At 37.6% G+C, this 23,801-nt stretch overlaps 1 protein-coding gene across 1 annotated transcript in view; it reads left to right on the top strand.

Moving 5' to 3' along the window:
* LOC126195243 (microtubule-actin cross-linking factor 1) overlaps nt 1-23,801 on the top strand; it is a 503,782-nt gene that overhangs the window by 339,999 nt on the left and 139,982 nt on the right. Inside the window, exons 45-57 of the mRNA XM_049933770.1 lie at nt 4,436-4,573; nt 8,214-8,446; nt 9,494-9,663; nt 11,215-11,362; nt 12,109-12,429; nt 13,512-13,708; nt 14,374-14,506; nt 14,886-15,086; nt 16,562-16,847; nt 18,511-18,680; nt 18,810-19,028; nt 19,116-19,244; nt 19,832-20,065. Coding sequence (XP_049789727.1) covers nt 4,436-4,573; nt 8,214-8,446; nt 9,494-9,663; nt 11,215-11,362; nt 12,109-12,429; nt 13,512-13,708; nt 14,374-14,506; nt 14,886-15,086; nt 16,562-16,847; nt 18,511-18,680; nt 18,810-19,028; nt 19,116-19,244; nt 19,832-20,065 — 2,579 coding nt within the window. The remainder of the gene's footprint in view (nt 1-4,435; nt 4,574-8,213; nt 8,447-9,493; nt 9,664-11,214; nt 11,363-12,108; nt 12,430-13,511; nt 13,709-14,373; nt 14,507-14,885; nt 15,087-16,561; nt 16,848-18,510; nt 18,681-18,809; nt 19,029-19,115; nt 19,245-19,831; nt 20,066-23,801) is intronic.

Raw genomic sequence — 23,801 nt, 5'->3', positions numbered from 1 at the left:
GACTTAATGAAGCAGCAGACTGAGCTATTTTTTGTCAGATAGCAAAGAACTTCAGCCATTTGTTAATCATTAAAGGGCGAAGATTCCTTCAATTAAAACTAGATACCAAATAGGGTAATAATAATGTGTGTACCTAACATTATCAGTCTAAGTAATTATATAAACAATTTTTCATTCTAGCATTTTACCCGTGCAGACTTAAATTTCAGTGGGAATGTGTGTACAAAGGAAGTGGGAAAAATATGAGGTTGAAATCAATAGACATTTTCCCTCATGGCCATTTTCTCAAAAATGAAAAAAGAAAGTGAAAGGGGGGGTGGGGGTGGGGGGAGCAACGTAGAATGGTGATGTAATAAATTTCTATAAACAGAAGTTATCAACAGATTCTCAGTGAGGTTTCAGGAATGGTTTGTTAATTGATAAGTCACTTTATTTTGTCTTACACAGAGTAAAAGAAATTGATAAAAAATTATGTATCTTCTGTAACTTAAAAAAGGATTTTAGATACCAGTACTGTGTTATCGAGTTATTGGTAACTCATTCAGGTGGCTTCAGGCTTCATAAAAAACAGGAAGTATGATTTTACTGTGCAGTATTACATAATTTTGAATGATGTTGCATATGTTGTGTGCCAGAGCCACTCCTTTTCCGGGTATGAATTTGACATGCTTCAACCGTGGCAAATAAGTAATCTTTTCCAGATGGTGCAATGATAATTGTCAGTCAGAAAATGAATAATATGACAAATCAAGTTCTGAATTAAAGTACTTTTTACTTCACAGCTTGTCTGACTCTCAATTGCAGTGAGAAGCAGACGAAGCTATATTTGTTTAAAAGAAGGTGGATAGGAAGCTCTTAAATTTAGCACATTAACAGAGCAGGATAGAAACATCAAGGCTAAGATGTTAGGGCACATAAAGAGAATGGAAAACAAGAGAATTTCCAACAAGATGTATGAAATGGAGACCAGAAGGAAATGACTAAGAGGAAGACCATGAGATAGATGGCTGAGAATTGTGGAGGTGTGTGTTCAAAGAAAAGGCAAGGACTGCAGCAGAGTGAACTCGGAAAGATGGTGGAAAAGCAGGATTAGATGGTGAGTTCAAAAAGACACAGCCTGGGGCTGGAAACTGTTCATGAATCAGAATCAGCATGTTCCCACTGCATTGACTTGTTTTGTCTGTGGGGTATAGTTGTGCACCAAAGTTTCATCTGTGGTCACAAACTGGTGCAATAAATTTTGTTCGTTTCTCCTAAAACGGGCCAAACATTGGTCAGATATATCCATTCTCGTGCGTTTTTGATCCAGCATCAAGAGTTGTGGCACCCATCTTGCAGATAATTTTTTCATTTCTAATTCTTCAGTTAAAATGTGATACACCCTTTCAGATGACATCTGGCAAGCATGAACAATTTCATGCACTTTCAATTGGCGATCCTCCATGGCCATTTTGTGCACTTTTGCAATGATTTCTGGAGTAGTGACACATCTTGGCCGACCCCTGTGTGGATCATCATGTAAGCGCTCCTGACCAAATTTAAATTCATTTGTCCACTTGACAACAGTTGAATATGAAGGAGCAGATTCCCACAGTATATTCTGGAAACTGGCATGAATGTCCTTTGCTTTCATACCTTTTTTTCTGAAGTACTTAATCACTGTTCGAATCTTGATTCCCCCGCCATCGTCACAAAGCACTACGCAGGAACAACAGAGCCATGTCACCACCACAGCTCTCTTCCAGGGGCACTGGTGTGGCACATGTTTACAGGTAACAGACCAATGAATATCATGTGAAAAACTTGTTGCGCTAGCGCTGACCTCTCGTGGTGGTTCCGGGAACTTTTGAAACCACCTTCATATATCCTCACCCAACTCCGCCGTCATGGCATACAGTCACACCAAAGGGGGGGGGGGGGAGGGGGGGGGTGTGGCGAAAACAGATTCAAGAGAACAAACAATACAAGTTGAAGGAATGTAAACTGAATTGTGTAGTTCATGTAGTGAGATGACACTGTTGGCAGCCATGTAGTAAATGAAGTACAGATGAAGTGGCTGCTCCATGTTGCGTTGCTGATTTTGTACTATGGCACAGAGTAGGCTGTGGTGTGTGCTCGTATCATCCTGTGCAGTGGGCATCCTTAGGATGTGAAGCTCAGTATGCTCTGTGAGACTGTCTCAATTTCTGTTTGGCCAAGACACAAGACAGATATTTATGAGGTCATGCAAAACTTTACACAGCTTTCTTTATGACTAAAATTAAAATATTTTACGAATGCTCAAAATGCAGGCAGACACAGCCATGTGCGATACTTATAAAAAACAAGATTTTCTTACACTGACATTTCAGTATACATACTTGCTCATGAAATGTATGCTTGACAGCATGGACCTTTTTTTAAAAAAGAATAGTGTTACCTATTTGGTTAACAGGACACAGAGGAATGTCCTTTATGTTGTGAGTACATTCACTGTTAAAAAAAATAAAATTGCAGTACTCTGTAGCATGATTTCTTAGTATGCTCTCACAAGAGCTGAAGAATCACTTCTTGAATGTTTTTTCTCTTGGAGGACTACTTTTCCCTGTAGGATTACGTTCAACCATTAATTGTAATTTGCTAAATGGAATAGAAGAATGGGGAAATACTGTATACGAAACGTTATGTTCACTCAATTGTATTATTGTAATTGTGACACTCTGAAATTATAAAAAACAATATTGGCATGTTTAGATGGTCCAGCCAACCTGATTCAAAATTGCTGGTTCAGATAAAAAAAATTTCCAGGTTTATGCTGGTATGCTTTCTATCAACAGGCCGTAGTCAGCACCATCTTTGTGCTTTCATTCATTGTTTGTTGTTATTATTCTTGTTGTTATTGTTTTTGTTTTGAAAATTTATGGTTAAAAGTTATATTTCTCGTTTATTACATTAAAAACAATTGTGTAATATAATGAGCATTTACATAATGAATTTTAGCTCTGCAGCGGGATGTGTGTTGAAGTTGAGAAAGTAGGAGGTAGGTAGTACTGGAAGTGAAGATGTGAGAGTGTGTTGTTAGTTGTGCCTTGGTAGCTGAACTGGTAGAACATTTGTCTGTGAAACCCAAAGGTTCTGGGCTCGAGTCCTGGTCCGGCACACAGTTTCATGGAATGATGTGTTTCCTGATCATACATCCTAGGGTAGAGGTTCATTGGAGTAAAAATAGGTAATATTGTGATTGGTATTTCAAGTCCTGACAGAGGCTATTTCATTGTATTTGATAAGAAGTGACTGTTATCAGTGGTGGTGGTGGTGGTGGTGGTGGTGGTGGTTGGGGGGCGTATACGAAATAAAACTGAATTATGCTTCAGGAGGAGAGAATATTTCAGAAGGAGAGAATATTTGGTTTGTAAAGACCTTCAGCTCTTCTCAAAAGGTATTATCTATCGCTGCATATGTAGTGTGAATAGTTTTTGAAGGCTATAAAACATGAAGGTTGAGCGCGTTCCTTTAGAAAGTCCATGGATTGCTTCCTTTCCCACCTTCAAATATCTAAGCTTGCACCCATGCTCTCTAATGACAACAGTATCGGACTGAGATTGGGTGATATATCAACATTGCTTCATATATGGTGCTCTTGGAAATAGTAATGTGATATTGTGGTTGTAAAGGCTATACCACCTGTCATTTACTGATTACTTCATATATCTAATTAAGCTGTAAATTTTTGTAATGATTGACTCACAACGTGACATTTGTTGCGAGATTTCCATTTCTAAATGTTTGTATACCCTTCATAGCCGAACACAGCAGGCAGCGATTGCTTACTGGTATATCACAAATCGGCCACATACATCAAAAATAGTCATTTTCAAAGTGATAAAATGAAATAAATCATATCAAAATGCATTACATTTGATTATTTTTTTTTATTTTATTTTATTTTATTTTTTTTTTTTACATAGTGCAAAAACTTTTCAGTTACATTCTCCTAGTTGTCTATGTGGCTATTACAGTTTATTCTCACAATACCATCATCTTTCAGTTCTCTGAATTCATGGCAAGTGCTTTGGCACATTACAGTTATTTATATCTGTCTTTGCGGGCCTACTTTTGATGATGTGATTGAACCAACTGTTAACTCTCTAGTTTTGAGCATCATGGAGGAGAAAAATGTTTTCTAATTATTTTTTCAGTTGGTACTCGACACTCAGTTTTATCTCCTCTTCCTTTTTTTATTACTCTTTGTCTAACCTCTGTGTCAGAACAGTTTCACTCTCTGATAATTTGAATTGTATATTGCAATTTTCTGTTATTTTAAAGGGCTACCATACTTGTCTGTTCTTTCTGCTATTGTTCTAATATCAAAACTTATGAACTACAGAACTCTCTCTACAAATGTAGTTTAGACAAAAGTTCACCTTGTCAGTCATTTGGGAAACATTTTATTCAGTTCGTCGATCTTCGCAAGAAGCTCGGTCACCATCTCCCACAAAATCTGTTGGCTTCAACGCTCAGAGCCCTGTTTCTCCTGGAGGTTCAAGTGGTTTCAGCAGCAGACGGTCATCACAGGATGGCTTCCACCTTGAAGGTGAGACACTTCTCCTTCAAAATATTATGTTTGGCTCTGTGCTTCTATCAAAAATGTAGGTCTGGTGCTGTGCATGGATGATTCATTTGCTGATTTGCTGCCAACATTATGTAGTATCTGAGTACACCTTTATGTAAATCTCTCTCTCTCTCTCTCTCTCTCTCTCTCTCTCTCTCTAATTGTACACCATCTGTGAAGCACATCTCTGAAGATGAATGTTCATCATTCATGTTCAGTTGTATGTTTCAATCCTGTATGTTTTAATTTTTTTGTTACCTAATTTGCATCTTTTTCTGGCAAATGTGTAGCTTTATTCGCTTTCTCTTTCATTTCTTTCCATTGTTTGTTTAGTTTGGTTTATGATAGCAAAATACTGATACAGGAAGGTACACATCTGCATTTTACATTCTAACAATTCGCTATGATATTATTGTCAGTAGCAGCAAGCAAATACTACCATTGCTAAAATTTTCATCTAAAACAGATGTTCGTTTCGTGAAGGCATACAGCTTTAATGTAAACCTTCTTCATTGAGTTATTCATCTTTTAGATCTGCAGCTCTTGTTTTTCTTTCTGTGTTTGCAGCTAAAGTACAGGATATAGGTTCTGCATATTATGCAAGAGCACTGTTTTTTTTTCTTTTTATCCAGATATGTTTCGGCACCTCTATGCCATCATCAGTGGGTTTTGTTTATTAAAAACTGTAAAAAGTGAACATATTTTTGGTTGTAGCTGATCTGACAAAGTGAGGCGTAAAGAAAGTTTTTAGGCCTAAAGAAAATTTTTGTTCATTTCTCTCCTTACCGTGGTTTTACATTATATGGTGTTGCAGGACCATTTGTATGGTGCCCTGCACTGATAGCCTGTCATCTGCAAACCAAACGATGTAAATGTAAATGTCAGTGTCGATTTCATCGCCGAGTAACACTTCCCTTTATTTTTAATAAAAATGATTTTGGTTTGACAAAATGTTTTGCGTATGTATTTGTTATTACTCATATTTTTTTGTGACTAATCCTCCTACTCTTGCGTTCTAAGGGCACTGCGCGCGCACACACACACACACACACACACACACACACACACACACACACACACACACACATTAATGTACTGTGTATAATTTTGTTTAACCTAGCAGTTAGGAAAAACAACAACATGGTATTCACCATGTTTTGTCAAGTGGAAAGGCGTTTAGAAAAATGAAATTACATAAAGTACATTAATATGTGTGTGCAGTGCCGTCAAACGCAAAAGAAGGAGGATCAGCCACAAAAAATTTGAGTAATAACAAATATATATACAGAACATTTTGCCACCAAAATCACCTTTTTTAAAAATTAAGGGATGCGTTAACTCGATGATGAAATTGTCATTAACATCATTTGGTTTGAAGATGACATGCTATCAGTGCGGGACGCCATATAATGTAAAATGATGGTAAGAAGAAAAATGAACAAAAACGTTCTTTTGGTTTCACTTTGTTACATCAATTGTAACCTAAAATACCTTCACTTTTTACAGTTTTCAATAAACAACACTCACTGGTGATTGCACAGAGGTGCCCCAACATGTTTTGCTAAAAAGAAAATAAAAACAGTAGAAAAATAGTCCTAAAGTTTGCCTGAAATGCTCTGTTGTCAAAATGTGAATTTTACTTTCAACCATGGTTGCTTCTAAATCTCCCCTTTGTTAGTATCAATATATAATGTGCCTGCAAAAAGCTGGTTTGTTATTGTGAACATTGCCTTATTTGTTGGAAGCTTCGGTAAAATCGAGGAAATGCTGGTGAGAGTTAGTTTTTGGTGGTAGCTAGCATCAATTTCTGTGCCATGCAACTACAGTTAATGGCATTAATATGTGGTCTTGTCATCCCACAGAGCATCTGGAGAGCCTGCCGTACAGATAAACAAAGAAATCTCACTATTAGTGTGCAAGTAAAAAAATTGAAGTCAGTTTTGATTTCTTTGTAAAATGGAAATTGATGGTCTTTGTATGTTCCTATGTGAAACCTTATCAAGTATTAGCATTCTAAAATCTGTGGGAGTACATTTAATATGATCCTCAGAGGGTAAGCATGTGGACATACAGTAAAGGAGATAAAGAAATGGCAAAATTGTAGAGTCATCAAAGCATGTGAATGGGTTTTCTCTCCTGCCAACTGTAATCGGTTTTACAATAACATATTGCGATAGAGTTCTAATATTTCACAAAATTGGCTTGGATGGTGACCAAAGCTACTGTAAAGTTTTCACAGTTGAGAGGCCACTCTTAATTTGTACATTTAGAATAGATTCATTTTGTACTTAAATCTTATAATTTTCAGTTTTTTGATTGTGTGATACTATGTGTGCTTCTGTGTCTTCCTGATCAGTATTTCATCGCAGCATGAAGTAAAATAAAATTAGTTTTCTGTTAAGAGCATTCTGCTGCTGTTACTGTTACTACTACTACTACTACTACTACTACTACTACTACTACTAGGTGCTGCACTCTCTCCCTCTCTCGCTTTAGTTTTTCCATTACTAGTTACTGATTCATGAAGAATGGGTTGCACTGTGTACTAATCAGTTACCCATTCTTGTTAGTTTCAAAGCTAGGATCTTTATCCAAAACAATGGAAACCCAATGTGTTTTTCATAACAATTCCTTATTCCCAAATTTGATTTAAAAACTAGTAAATTCATAACAAGCCCTGTTAATTCAAAACAGAAAACATTGGCACGCGTGCGCGCTCCTCTGTGTGTGTGTGTGTGTGTGTGTGTGTGTGTGTGTGTGTGTGTGTATGTGTGTGTGTGTGTGAGAGAGAGAGAGAGAGAGAGAGAGAGAGAGATAGAGAGAGAATGTTTTATTGTTGAGGCAACTAGTTTTCAGCAAGTTACACCAGAAACTGCAGGCATTGTGTGTCCTAAATTTGTTCAGATGGACACAGTTTTCGTTAAGGATCACAAAAGACGACGAAGGAATGTACGTAATCTGTAGTATAATTTTTTAAGATGCCTGTCTGTAGTATATGAGGGAGAATCAGTACGTTCCGTGCATAAAAAAAAGAAATTAGGTGAAGTCACCATTGACTGGTGGAATTTTTTAGTCGTGAAATACTATCATAACAGGCTTCACACACAATTATATATTTTATATGTGTATTTTCTAATAGGGACAGCACTGTTGATTGTTTCTCATTTGTTCAAAAACTATTTGTTTTAAACTAAACATAAAGATAATGTACCCCATCACTTTAGGTCACGATGCCAGAGTATATGCAGCAAACCACCCAGGGTATTTTAGTCTCCTAATTCTCTGTGGGCTTTAGTATTAACGTGTATTGTGTAGAAAAGAGTAATGAATGTTCTATAAGCACAGATGTTGTCTCTATGGGAAGACCAATATGCATAGTTAATATTTACCATTGTCAAAATGAGTACAAAAAATTCAGCATTTAAAAGTTCACCCAGAGAGAGGAGGGGCAGCAACACATTTTGTAATTATAATTTTTATTTTGTGTATGGGACATTATGTACCTATGGTGTTGCCATTCTTGAAGCATTCTGTATCAAAAAATTTGTAGCTTTTTAACTTTATGTTCTTGACTTTTTATGTACTAGGAATACTTCATATGTTCAATACAAATCTCTTACAGAATTATCACCAGTTCAGCAGCAACTGACAGAGGTTAATAACCGTTATGGGTTGCTTGGTGTACGTCTATCGGATCGCCAATCAGAGTTGGACAGCACACGTGAGGAAGTACGTAGGCACATGGATAGTTTACGTACGTTGTCAGCATTCCTGGACAAGGTACAACGATCTCTGCCAAAAGAAGTAGTGCCACAGACAAAAGATGAAGCTAACAAAGCTGCTAAGAGTATAAAGGTAAATATTTATCTCCACTTCTAATCTGAAATGTGCATAATTGTTTTGCTTCAGAATTGTGAGAAATGAACTAGTTAATTTATTCTAAATTTGATGCAAACTATCTATAATATTGTTGGATTGGATTATATAATCTGTAGTTAAATTCCAATTCAGAATATTAATAGGGTTTTCCATCTCATAAGCAGTAAGAGACATGTAATGTCAAAAATACGGTATTCCAGATTGGGTTACCCTCTGAGAGATAAAAAAGAAATGACAACAGTTTCATTACCCATCTAGATTGAATTCATTTTTAAAATAGTGTCACATTTCAGTTCCATATGAACCATTTTCAGATTGATTGTTTTGGCTACATGAGTAACCTATCCAGTTCATCAGCAAAATTTACATGGGATGTTGGTTGTTTTTCTTATAATCCAAAGATTGTTCATGAGAAACAGAAACAGGTTACGGTTTATAAAAATGGATGCATTGTAGACTGACAATAAAACCTATTGTAAAACAGTTTATTGTGGATTTTCACCAAAATGACGATTTGTAAATTTTTCTCAAATACGCTGGCTGTAGAATTGGTAGACCTGTAATATAAAGGAGAAAACAGTGGAAAGAAAGATAGACATATGAAATTGTCAGTAAGTCATTTAAAATTGTTACAAAGTGTTGCACCACAACTGTGTATTATCCTTTATTTAACAGCATATATCTTGTGTAAGACAAGCATTATATAATTTGAGTAAGTGAAATATGCCAGTATATTGTGCTATATGAATAGTAGTCAATGAGAGGTTTTCTTGGTTAACTAAATCATTAAGAAAGTAATGTTGACAGATTTATTAAAAATTAGGATCTCCATACTTTTCCCTTAACAGCCATTATTAACATCACTTCCTATTCATATTTGTGAACAACTGTCACAAGGTTATTTCACAATTATTTCCATTTACTCATTTTTCTATAACTGTGTGCAATATTTTTAAAAATTGCAGAAAGGCCTTAGTTGTTGATCACTATTTATTTGTTGAATAAAAATTGGTATTTTTATAGGCTATCATGGAGGACATGTACGAGAAACAATCTCTTTTGGATAACACTCGAGGACAAGTTGCTGATCTTCTCAAGAGGAAACCCAGTGTACAAGGGTCTGATACACTGCATGATGAATTGACTGATGTTGTTACTCGATGGAAGAGTATAAATGATAGATGCAAGGACAGGTTAGTTTGTGTGTGTGTGTGTGTGTGTGTGTGTGTGTGTGTGTGAGAGAGAGAGAGAGAGAGAGAGAGAGAGAGAGAGAGAGAGGGGGGGGGGGAGATTGTATATTACTACAAACTGGAGTCAAATGAAAACCTGAAAAATGTAATTAAAAATCTACATTTCTCGGCAACAAAGTTGGCCATACTGTTACAGAGATGTAGGGAATGCCCTACAGGTGGCAGCATACTAAAGACAACTGAAACATATCCACAACACTGTTTCATAGTGGCTGCCCAACTTTCAAAATGCACCGTGTAAGTGCAGTGTTCTGTCATACATTTTCTGAACATCCTATTGAGATCCATTGGCAAATGAAGATCCAGTTTGATAATGACTGTCTGTTACTGCAGCAAGTGTATGAGTGGAGCAGAAAGTTTGAAAATGGTGTGACTTCTGTGACAGGTTGTCAGTGCCCAGGACAGGCACACCACGTCGTGACACCAGCTGCAACATTGAAACCATTGTGACAGAAAGTCGCCATGTGACGATGGTTGAGATAACTGCAAATCTGAACATTAATCATGGTCCAACACCTGAAATCATTCATGAAATGATAAGTTTTTCATAGTGTTTGCGAGATGAGTACCATGGCAGCCCACTCCTGAACCGAAAGAGCAATACATTGACGTCTGTGAAGAACTTTTGTGGCACTTTGAAGCAGAAGGTGATGACTTCTTCACAAGAATCATTACAGGAGGTGAAACCTGGGTAGACTACCACCAGCCCAAAACTGAGAGCAATCGAGGAAGTTCTGGACACACATATATCTGCAGGGAAGGTTTTGCTGACTGTTTTGGAATGACTGAAGTACAGTCTAGGAACACTACAGGATTGTGAGAAACACCATCAACAGTGTATCATGTTTGACTATGTTAATAAATTAGCTTTGGCCTGCAATAAGATCGAAGTGACATGAACTTCTGACTACAGATACTGTTTTGTAACATAACAGTGCTCAGCCTCATACTGCTGTGCAGTGCTTACAATCATCAGTGACCTACACTTTGATACTCTGCCATATCCTCCATAATCACCAGATCTCACACCAAACGATGACCACATGTTTGGACCACTCAAAGAGGCGATGGGAGGAAAGAAATTTCATATTGATGAAGAGGTGCAGCAGGCAATGCACAAGTGGCTGCCCACATGATCAAAAGAATTGTATTTATTTATCGTGCCCCCCCCCCCCCCCCAACCAAAATAATCCATGTACTTCCTATACACTGAAGGAAGTGTGTTGAATGATGAGGAGGCTTTGTCGAAAAATAATATAATTGTGTTCCCCTTCTTGTTTAATAAAAAAAAGAAAAATTAAGGTTTTCATTTGACTCCCCCCTCATATAACAGAGATGTTGTAAGAGACTGTGATTTTACAGGTATTAATAATTTTAAGTAGATCATGAAGTTCCTTTATTATGAATTGTAGAACTTAAATAGCGAGATTGTAAAGACCTGGGTGCCTATTTGAGACACTGAGATTATTACAATGCTTTATTTTCTTTTTGCAGAATAAAACTGATGGATGATATCAAAGAATTCTATGATACACATGACAACCTCTCAGCCTGGCTAGGAGCTAAAGATCGTATGATGACTGTTCTTGGTCCTATCTCTTCTGATTCACGAATGGTTCAGAGCCAAGTGCAGCAAGTACAGGTATGTTACTTAGCTTTCCTGACTCTTTGAGTCTGTGGTTTAGTGGATATATGCCACTGTCTGTTTTACAATTAAAGGTACTAAAAAGTTATGACAAGTGATAACCGGTAATAATTTCAGTTAAGGTTACAAATAAAAGAAAAGGAGTGTTACAGGTACTCATTCATTATATTGTTGAAATTTTGAAACTTTGGCAGGCACCTAAACAAAACTGAAGTGCTTCATAACTAAAGCAAATGTATATTCCCCCCCCCCCCCCCCCTCCATCACCAGCAACACCCCCCCCACCACCACCACACACACACACACACACACACACACACACACACACACACACACACAGAGGGAGAGGTGAAGAGGGGAGAGGTAGTGGCTGCATCATCACATAGGATACTGCAGTTGCCATAACACTAAGTAGCCATGTGACACACACATTTGTTTTTTTGTGTGTGTGTGTGTGTGTGTGTGTGTGTGTGTGTGTGTGTGTGTGTGTGTGTGTGTTGTACTAGTTAGCTGTGAAGATTCTTACCCTTCATTTACCTTTACATTGATTTTATAATATATGTGATTTTATACAATCTCCATCACACCTGCCATTCAAAACCAACTAACAACTTACAGCTGTAATCAGCTGTAAAGGTTACTGATACTAAACATTGTCAGGCATAAAACTAGTGCAATACTAATTTCTTACTCCTCTCAGTTTGTCTCTGTGATTGCTAATGTTGTGCTTCTGTTTATCACAGGTTCTACGGGAAGAATTCCGCACTCAGCAGCCACAATTATCTCATTTGGAGGAAGTTGGCTCTGCTGTGCTGTCGAAGTTGGACATGTCAGCACCCGATGCTCAGCGCATATCAGTGAAGCTGACATCTCTGCAACAACGATGGGCGGAACTCCTTGCGAGGCTTCAAGAACGTGCTGACTCGTTGGGTGCTGCTGCTGATACTAGCCGTGAATTTGATGCTGGGTTGCTGCGCTTGAGAGATGCCTTGCAAGCTCTTTCAGACCAGCTAGATGAGGTACCCCTTGACCGGGATCCAGAGGAGCAACTTCGTAAAGTTGAGGTTTGTGTAATGTTTCGTTACTAGACTGCTAGCAGTACACAGTTATTTTCACAGTATTGTTGTTTCACTCATTGAGCAGTAACTGTTCATATTTGTAAATATATTCAGATGATTTTCTGTTTTGTACATAGTTTATAAGAAATATAGTAGTGTCGATGTAAGAAGATACCTGTTGGAGTGAGATGAGCACAAGCTTCACGTGCCTGCTTGAACCAAGCGTGTAAAGTGACTTTGTACACATCTCTGTACCAACACATCAGTGTTGCCAGAGGTCTATAGATGACTGCTGTTTTCACCTACTTTGCAGCTGAAGTCTGGCAACAGTGCTGGTAGGATCATCGTATGCCGACTCAACTATATGATCTCATACTAATAGAGAATTGTTTCCACTTTTTGTGGCATTGCTACACTCTTGAACACATACTGTAATCATGATGCAAAATGGTGTGACTACAGAAAAATTTCATGTTGATTTTTACAAATAAAATCTGGAGAAAATGTTTGCCACATGTTGAACACACAATCAGTATATAGAAACAGATTTATAATTTTAAAGAAAGTTCTGGCAGAATGTAAATACTTTAAAAGTGAAAGACCACTCGCTGAATAGCAGAAGTGATGGGTCATCAATATACACTCACAAAAGAGAAAGGAGGATGTGTTCCAAAACCTAGCAAGTTGTCTTTTTATCTTGTGTGTGTGCTTGTCACTGACTCAATGCTACTGCTTTTCCACAAGTAGATGTGGAATTAGTTTGTTCCATTACATTGTACATCATCAGTGTGAATGTTGATATAATAGAAGGTTATGTAGTTCCACCACACATACAGCTGCGTTTATCTGTCTACTTAACATGCTCTTATTCAGGTTCATGGTGGATATTTTATCATTGCTCTGTCATTTGAATGTAAAGATAACTGACATTTATGTACTACAGTATTTAAAAGTAAATGTTACTTACAGTTAAGTTGCAGACAGTAGAAATGAAAGATACAGAGACAGAAAGTAGAATTTTAATAATCATTTCTTAAGTTAACCAGTAATGAGTGTTAAAATACTTGTCATACTTTTAAATTTTATAGAATCTTGAACGTCAGCTTGAGGGCCAGCGTCCTCTATTGGCAGATGCAGAATCAACAGGGGCTCAGCTGTGCGATGTACTTAGTGACCCTGCTTCTAGAGCAGAGATACAGGGAAAACTTGGTGCTGTTGGTCGTCAATACAATACATTGCAGAAGAAAATGGATCACCGCAAAGCAGAAATTGAAGGCAACCTACGGTAATTAATTGATATCATGGCTAGACGTCTTTTAAGTAATGAAGTCTTTGTTCATATACTCTACTGCAGACCTTGGAAAACTTGTAGTTCTGTATTCTAGCACTGCTGATGAATTTGAGAATGAACTAATCACTGCAATAAACAAGAACTGAATGGTTTTAACTTTCTGTTCTTCATAATATTTTACTTTGTTCTCATTGTGTTAGTGGCATTGTTGGTATCGATACTCCAAAGCTTCATGGGTAGAGGGAACAGGGGCTACTAAGAGAGAAATTTGCATGATTTTTATACATGTGTGCAGTTTTTGAACATTCATAACTTTGTTGTAGTGTTAAGCAAGCCTTAGGCCTTTGCCATATATGATGTAGCCATCCTTTTGTCTCTAACAGAGTCAGTGTAGATATGACACTGTAACAAATGTGTTATATAACTATTGTGTGATAGTGTTGTCTGTTGTAATATTACAGAAGTCTTTCCTTAGATAGAACCATCAACAAAGATTTTTGACGCAGTTCAGACTCATTTTATTGATTCTTTTTATTGTTTTGAAAGAAGTTCGGATTTGTGCTCCATATTTGCAAGAATATGTTTTACTTTATAGAAACTAATATCTTTCTGGCTGATGTTGCAATATGCATACTTTCAATTTGTTTGGTATATTTCAGAGATGGTAGACAGTTTGAGGCATCATGTGCACGCACTTTGGGATGGCTGTCTGATGAACTTGGAGCTATGTCTGAAAGGTTGTTAGTGTCTGCTGATAGAGAAGTATTACAGCAACAACTTGATCAGCACGAGGTGAGAATAGACTTACATCAGTTACATTTTAATCATGAGTTCATACATAGAAAAGTAAATATTGAAGGGGGCTAACATTTTTGTGACAAGTTAAAATTGTGTGTCACACTGGATATCGACTCTGGAACCCTTGCCTTCCATGAACAGGGCTGCACACCCTAATGCTATCTGTGTTCACCTCTTAGACCAAATTAAAGTTTTAACTTGTTACATGTTTTCCTCTTTATCTTCCAAGCTTTTAGTAAAAAGTGTTAATCATTCAGTATATTGTTGAAGGAATAAAATTCTTGTGATGGACGACATACTTCTGTATAATATGTGCCACTTTTTAGACATATCAATAATGTTTTTGTGCTGATGTTGTGTTTTACATTTTCAGCCTGTTTATAAGGAGGTAATGAGCAAAGAACATGAGGTAATAATGCTGTTAAACAAGGGGCGGGACATTTTGGCAAGATCTTCACAGATGCAGCGCAGTGATTCACGCAATTTGCAGAGAGATGTTGATAAGATTCAGTCTCAGTGGGACCGACTGCGCAAGGATATTATGGAGAGACATACAAGACTGCAGACATGCATGGTGAGTGAGCAAGATAATATTTTTACAGGTTTTTACTCTAGTCAGCTATATGTCATTCTACCCGTGATTACTCTTGCTTTGCCAGCCTTTATAGTGTAGTACTTTTTTTCTTTGTAAGAAAGGAAAAATCAGTCTATAAAACTAATAAATTAAGGAGAGACCTTCTGCCTTGGACTTGCCTTCAAAAGACAAAATGTGTAATACTGGCATTAGACTTATTTAATGGTAGAAGTGACAAGCTAGCTAGCTTTTGGTAGTAAAAATTCCTTCTTCAGAAGGGGGAGATGGATAGCTTAGGCACAGTTACAAAGGAAGGACTATAGGGACCCACCTATGAGGAGGACAAAGATATAGTAGCTTTTAGTAAACTGTTCTAACAAACGGTCTCAATTGGGCTGCAATTAACCAATCATGTTTTCTGTGGTAAATGAATTTTTCTCATAAAATTATAGCCTTGGCAGAAACAATATCAGTAATTGCAAATTAGTACATGCTAACTATTTATATCAATTTCCTAAACCTTTTGCAGCAAATTTCAATAGCTTTAACACCATTATGTTCTGTAGAGGAAGGAGCATCACATCAGTTTGACATCATTTTAGCTCATGAGAAAGTTCTTCAGCCACTCGGAACTAGATCATTCCAGGAAAAACTAAAGGCCATTAGGATTACTGTATTCTCGCTTCCCACGCCCGGGTTCCTGGGTTCGATTCCCGGCGGGGTCAGGGATTTTCTCTGCCTCGTGATGACTGGGTGTTGTGTGATGTCCTTATGTTAGTTAGGTTTAAGTAGTTCTAAGTTCTAGGGGACTGATGACCGTAGATGTTAAGTCCCATAGTGCTCAGAGCCATTCTTTTTTTAGGATTACTGTAGATGATGGAAGCAGTAAGGAAGAATCTCTTAACACTTTGAAATAGGAATGAGAAGAAACAAACCATTCTTTTTTTTTACACTGCTGTCTATTTTTCATAGAAACAAATTATACTGCAGTAATGTGAAAGGTTCCAGCACATATTGGTAGGAGTTATATCTTTGTACCAAAGGTTCCTTCTTGTTATTCTTAAGGGGGAAGAGTTAACACATGAAGGCAAGAGCTGAACCACCTGTTCAGAACTTCCGATTTAGAATAGCAACCAGAAAGTTGTGTGCTCTAAAACAGAAGTCACATTAGCAGGAGAGGAGGGGGAGGTGGAGAGAACAGGAGAACTTACTCTGTTTAGTAGACTTGAAATTCAGATGACAAAGGGGGAGCAGGGAGGTGGATGAAGTGGGGTATGTGCTGTAGAGGAACTGCGTGTAATTGACTTTTGTTGCCTCTTTGCAGTAAAATTAATTAATCAAGAGTAATAAAGCAAGAATGACAACTAATATTGACAGCAAAAAGATGTTTCTTTCAGTTTCAAGTATCTGTAAAATGAAATTTATCTGTAGTTCTGTTTTAAAACAAGTAAATCATCTCTTCATCTCCCTTCCAGGAACATTGCCGCAAGTATTACAAAGCACAGGAAGCTTTCCTCCCTTGGTTGTCACAGGCAGAGACCAAGCTGGAGGCTTTGGCACCAGCGTCATTTAAGCGCAAAGACATAGAACGTCAGCTTAAAGATCTTTCCGCCTTCCGTAATGAAGTATGGAAACGTTCTGGAGAATTTGAAAATAACCGTACCCTTGGTGACACTTTTGTAGCTGCGTGTGATATTGATAAAGATGTTGTTAAAGGGGAGCTAGCACAAATGAAGAAGAGATGGGATCGTCTGAATAATGGTGAGTGGACTTGGTATTGTCATTAATCATGACAACATATTAACACTTTGAGGACCAGCAGCTTAGATACAATCTTGGTCCAGTGACCAGCCATTTCTAGCGTTTTTTGAACTACCACTGGCACGTTTATATTTAAGATACCTTGAAACAGAAAACATATGAAAAAACCGTCTTTAAGGTTTATTTTAAACATTTATTTTAATTATATTGCTTGCTGACAAAATGAATAACAACAAACATAAAATGTATGATTTCGGTTTCACAAAAAATGCGTGTTTTAGTTTTGTGTAAATTCACAGGTAATTAGCTTCAGTCTGGAAGATTTTGAAGCATTCTGGCATGCAGAGTGGTACATTGCAGTCTGAACACCACCAGCTGGTTTCCTTCTTACCTGCTTTACCACTATATATATATATATATATATATATATATATATATATATATATATTTTTCTTAGAGCAAACTTTACACATCCTAGTTGGACGCTCCTTCTCAGTGGCTGGAATTTTTTCTGCAAAGTGTTGTCCTGGAAGTCTGTTGCTGTGAGTTTCACTAGTTGTCTAGTGCCAAACTGGTACCTTTGTGAATTAGTCCTTCACCAATTTGTCGTAGAAAAGTGGAAAAATGGCAGCTCTTTCCTTAAGCAGGAGTCCTGGTTTCCCAGTATAAGACAAAATGCATTTGTTGCAGCTATTATAAGCATGTGGAAGAACAATTTCTTCCACCACTTCATCTGTTTCCTCCTAAATGCATAGTAAGAAATCATTTGATCACTCCTACAACCCCTGTTTTGTAAATATTATAGTCAAGAATGGCATCTGGTTTTGATTTTACTTTGATACTTCCTTTGTATGACCAGACATGCCCGAGCTGGTCATTTTGTGCACAGTGGACAGGCATAGTACATCTCTAGTGTCTTTCACTTCAAACAAAGCAGATGATTCCTCCTCATTGACACAGACTCATACCTTTTCAGTTTTTGGAAACAATTTCATTTGGTAGTTCTTTCTGGTTAGTCATGCTTGTACCTACTGCTTTTGTTTTATGTTGCCACAGAAAATTGAATACTGCTGGTGAACTATAAAGTCTTTTCAAGTAAACAGTGTGGCCTTTTCCCAGGTAATCTGCTAGCAACCTCTCAAATAATGGTATTACGGAGTTGTCTTGTGTTCCTTTCCCAGCATATACCCCCAATCTAAGAACATTACCAGTTTTGGAATCCCACTCAATAAACCTTTTTTTCTCCATACTTGTCAGGTTTATTTTTTATGTAAACCTGGAATACCACTCTCCCATGAAAACCACACATGCCTTCGTCAATAGTGAGGTTTTCTGATGGGTAAAATGATTTTCGTGATTCTAATAAGAAATGATCCAGGACTGGCCTGATTTTATACGTGGAGTCATGCTGAGGTTGACTTTTCGGAATGTAAGTTGCAATGGCATTCAAGTGCAGGTTTGATAATATTGCCTTGAATCTGTTTCTTGCCATAATGGAACCAGGGGAAGGGGTTGAAATAAAATTCTTGGCAGAGTTGACAGAATGTGAATTGTGATGTGACTTTTTCTGATCAGAACTTGAAAAACTGAAAAATTAAATTACTAAATATGACTTAAGTAATCATATTGAGGTAGCAATTAATAACATCTTATCTCTTTACAGAGTTACTTGAACGCACACAATCCCTCGAAGATACGTCTCGCCGACTAACAGATTTCTCTGAGAATCTAAGAGACCTGACACATTCACTGCAACGCTGTGAAGATAGGCTGGCATCTCATGATGCACTTGGTGGTGCAGCAAAGGATCCAAAACTGCTTGACAGAATAAAGGTTGGGACTCTGAAGATTACTTTAGTGGTGTTGAAGTGAAGTTGCCTATCTACACTGTCATGTTTCTCGGAAGTGCCATCAGTGATTGGAGGTATTATTTTTATGATTTCCTTTGTTTATCTCTTTCAGACCTTACGTGAGGAGACAACTGCATTACGCAAACCTCTGTCTGCTGTGCGACAACAAGCAGGTGATTTGTGTCATGAAGCGGGAGAGTTGGGAGTTGATGCATCTCATCTGCAAGATGAAGTGGATGGCATTGGGGATCGTCTTGATGACCTGCAAGCTAAACTTGATGATCGTTGCAGTGAACTTCAGTCAGCTGCAACTGCGGTCACTCAGTTTACCGTGAGTATTTCAGCAATGTGAGGGCTGAGATATTCTGATATTGCTTTTTACTTAAATTCCTCATGGGCTTTGTGTTTGTTAATCTAGGACCAAGTGAAAGGTTTGAGCCACGACTTGTCGAACCTTGAACAAGAACTAGAGAATATGAAGCCACCTGGCCGAGATCTGAAAACAGTTCATACACAGCAAGATGAAATTGCCAAATTCATCAGAAAGGTATTAAATGCCACATACACAGTTGTTCTTTCATTCTAAAGCAAATATCTCTGCTTTTACTGTGGGTTTTAAAAGTAGTTTTCAGTGTCTATCATGTTGATCTGCATCTAATGCTGAATTAAGTTTATGTCTTTCAGTCTATGGACATATTATCACACAACTCTTTCTGGTACAAACTATGACATTATTACTTAAATATGGTCTTGCATTAACAATCATATAAAAATGATTGTGTACAGCCGGCCGCGGTGGTCTAGCGGTTCTAGGCGCTCAGTCCGGAACCGCGCGACTGCAACGGTCGCAGGTTTGAATCCTGCCTCGGGCATGGATGTGTGTCATGTCCTTGGGTTAGTTAGGTTTAAGTAGTTCTAAGTTCTAGGGGACTGATGACCACAGATGTTAAGTCACATAGTGCTCAGAGCCATTTGAACCATTTTGATTGTGTATATCACACTAGAATTTATTATAAATTAGTGGCATTTTTTCATACATTTCAAGAGTCAGAAGACTTATTCCACATTATTCATTTCTGCCTTAGTATTTTTGTTTATTCATAATCTTAATTTAAAAAAATGAATTTTTAACAGCTGTCACGTGTGTCGGACAATGTGGGGGATACAGTGTCTGCCGGTGAACGCCTTGTAGATTCTGGATTTGCACCAGACACTGCAGCCACTCGGGAACAAGCTGATCTGTTACGTAGGCAATTGGCTCGGCTTGAGGAGAGAGGTCGTGCACGCGAAGAAGACTTAGCAACAACCCTTGACAGGCTTGAAACATTCTACCAGGCACATTCTGGTATCACAGAGGATATTAGACATGTAAGTGTGAAAGACAGTAAGCATTTCATGATTTTTGTATTTGATGAGATTTCTTTTGACAAAGTAGAAGAAAGAAAGAAGGTATCAATAATGCAATTGAATAAGTGTAATTTCCCAGAACTGTTTGAATTTTCCAGCAATATATTAGTTAAGTGTGTAATATTTGTGAAATGTTGTATGAGAGTTCAGAAGGAAATAGTCAAGTGGTGATAAAAGTATATAATTGGTTGTAATTTAGTGATGAAGGTCTCAAAGAGTTGCAGATTGTTCACTTAAGGTCCATAGCGATTGCTTATTGCAAATAGTTTGAAGGAAGGCCCCCAGGTCACTACAAGAAAAGCATCATACTTACATGCAAAGACACACTTAGAGTTTTTAAAGAATCCAACTTCATTGAGTAGTTTAAAATCAATCATTCACCACTGAAGGACTCATTTGAAAAAGACAAATAAAATGATATTTACAGTCACACAGACCAGCATTGATAAGAAATTTAAATTTTAAATTATTATTCCCAATTTTCACCTTAAATTTATCACCTTCTTTATCTTGTCTTAGTTTATTCTTTGTTCTCATTTTCACTTTATTTCTTCCAAGCCAAGCTCACATTTTTTAGTTACAAAAAGTCCTTTGTTATCAGTAATCATACCATCAGATCTCAATTTTATTTGTGTAATTTATTAATTTCATTTTTGTTCATTGGGGAAGAGGAACAAGAATAGCAAAACATGGAATTTTGAAATACCTGGATGATAAAGATGGGTTATTGCTTTTAAATCATTTTCTATATCCTGTATTTCTCTGGAGTCAGAGTTTAGAACAACTCTCTTCATTTTACTTGTGTTAGGTTTCTTGTTCCTACTCCTCTTCCTATTGTGCGATGTGGTACATTGATTATAGACAAGGGAATTATTTACAGGAGTAGTAGTTTTTAGTCTCTGACTAATCAACCCAAACTGGATTTCCAACAGGGTCTCAGAATCACTTCGGTTGAGTGAGTGGACTGTTACTTCAATATGCCAGTACCTCTTCTGTCATTGTGGTGTTAAATGTGGGTAACCTTCATGTTAAGGTCATCCATAAATTTTAAATCATTCACTGTAATAATGCAGACATAGACAGTGACCACAACCTGGTCCTAATGAAAAGTTCATTCAGATTCAAATGTCCGAAGAAAAAAACACAAAAAATGGAATTGGGAAGTACAAAACCTGAAAACTAAAGAACTGGCAAGGCATTATGCACAAGAAACAGACTATCTAGATAAAAATTTACAAAATGGCGGAGTAAAAGAAGACTGGGAGCAAATAAAATCTGGTATATATAAAGCAGCAGAAAATAGGGTTGGCAGAATTAAACCTGAAATCAAGAGGAAATCGGTTGCAGCAGATGTTAGGTTATCGAAAACAGAAGACCATGAAAATGTAACTGATCAATTTCTTTAGGATGTGTGCAGAGATGCAGAAGAAAGTATGTGAAATGGAAGAACTGATAGTCCACAGGAAACCAGATAATTTTTTTAACAGATGTTATTTGATGCAGACATGGAACTGTATGACAGAACACCTTTAGTGGAGGATGTACCAGGAGAGGAAGAGAAAGCAAATGAAGATGACAAAGGAGACCACATTTTGCAATAAGAATTTGAGAAAGCTCTTAAAGATCTTTGGGAGAACAAAGCAATGGGTACTGATGACATTCCAGCAGAACTAATGAAGAATGTTGGTAACTGTGTGGAAATGATACTGATTAGGTCTGTCTGTAACACACGAGAAATATCAACTGACTTCAAAGAAATACTTTGTGATCTCTATTCCGAAGAAGGAGGCAGCTATAAAGTGTGAACAGTACCGAACTTAATCCTAATATCACATGCACCATGAAATCTCATGAAGATAACTCTGGGGAAGATTGAAGAGAAGTTGGAGGATATGCTGAATGAAGATTAGTTTGGATACGGGAGAGGATTAGGAACAAGGGAGGTGATTCTGGCACTGAGACTTCGTATCGAAAAGCAAATACAGAGAAATAAACCAACTTCTATTCCTTCATAGACGTAGAAAAGATATTTGAAAATGTTATCCGGTAAGAGATGTTCAGAATGCTAAAGAAAGCAAGTCTAAAATACCAAAACATGGGGGTGATACTAAGTGCCTATAACAAGGAAGTGGCTGTGATTAGGCGTTTCATCAGAAACAAGGAGCAAAAATTAGAAAAGCTATGAGAGAAGGATACACTCTTTCTTTTCTTATATTCAATGCTTGCATCTGGGAACTATAGTCTGCAAAATTACTGAAGTGGGGACAAAATTAATGGGCAGAAGATAGTCATGCTGCACGACACTGATGATATTGTTGAGAGCACAGAGACAAAAATATCTAGAGAAGGTCCTCAGCACAGTGAAAAGAATTTTTGAGGATCAATACAGTATGAGAATATACAAACAAAAGACTAAAGTGATGCTGTGCGGTACTGAAGAAGAATATGAACCTTGAAGAATAAGAATTGGAAGGGAAGAGCTAGAAGTTATAGAGGAATGTACTTACTTGGGAAGCAGGGTCATAAGGGATGCTAGAAGGCAGAAAGAAATCGTGAGCAGAATACAGCAGACCGAAATTGCATTTAATTTGAGTAAAAGAATGTACTCACTAAAAAGAATATTAGTCTGGAAATAAGGAAATGAACCACAAAAACATTTGTTTGGAATGTAATCCTACATGGGTGTGAAACTTGGACAGTTGGACACCAAGAGAGATGATGGCTAGAACCACTAGAGATTACGTGGTTTACAAGGATGATTAAAATCATCTGGAGAGACACAGTTATGAATGAAGTGGTGCAGAGAAGAGTACAGGAAACGAGGTATCTGTGGAGGCAAATCGAAACAAAAACAGCCGGTCTCGTAGGAGGTGAATGATATTGCTCCAAACCACAAACCAACCTGCCTCAAACCACAAACCAACCTGCCTCAGGTTTGAATACTAGATATTGGAGAGGGGCGAATGTGTGTGTGTGTGTGTGTGTGTGTGTGTGTGTGTGTGTGTGTGTGTGAGAGAGAGGGAGAGAGAGAGAGAGAGAGAGAGAGAGTTTATTACAGGTGGTTGGTTTGTAAATTGATAGCATTTACGCATGCACCTGTACGGTGACGCTGTACAAGCTGACTAAACTCTGCAGCACAGCAGCTAGACTGGGGTGAGGCATGTGTCAGGCAGAGTGGGTGAAGGGAGAAATGAGGTGGGGAACAAAGGGGGCTGACAGCTGGGTGGGGGAGGGATAGAAAAATCAAATGCCTGTTAAATACGTTAAAATGTTTCTTAACGCTTTTGTGAGCCCTGGGAAATATACTTACTAGTAACTGTATTTCTTTACTTCGTTTATGGAAATATATCTTACCGTGTCAATATGCTCTTGGCAACTAGTGGTGATCAATTGAACCACCTGTTGTTTGTTTGTTGTGAAATATAACTTTTAGGACCATGAGAAGTATACATCATACCAAATAATATTGGTTTAAAGACCCTTTGGAAATATGCTCACAACCAAAATAATCTCTCTCAGAGCTTTGGGTTATTTGTGGGTTTTGGGAAGCATACTAATTACCACCAACTTAGTGATTTTACAGAGGTTTTCGAAATTTGTCTTACCACTTCTGGATGTTCCCACTACCGTACCAGGCGTATAAAAACTGTTGCAACCATCAGTTTCTGTTCGTCATGAGATCTCTACTGTTGTCTCG

Source organism: Schistocerca nitens, chromosome 7 (genome assembly GCF_023898315.1).
Source record: "Schistocerca nitens isolate TAMUIC-IGC-003100 chromosome 7, iqSchNite1.1, whole genome shotgun sequence".
Classification (NCBI taxonomy): Eukaryota; Metazoa; Arthropoda; class Insecta; order Orthoptera; family Acrididae; genus Schistocerca; species Schistocerca nitens.
Note: the sequence above shows the minus strand (reverse complement) of the source record. Positions and strands in the feature narration are given on the sequence as shown.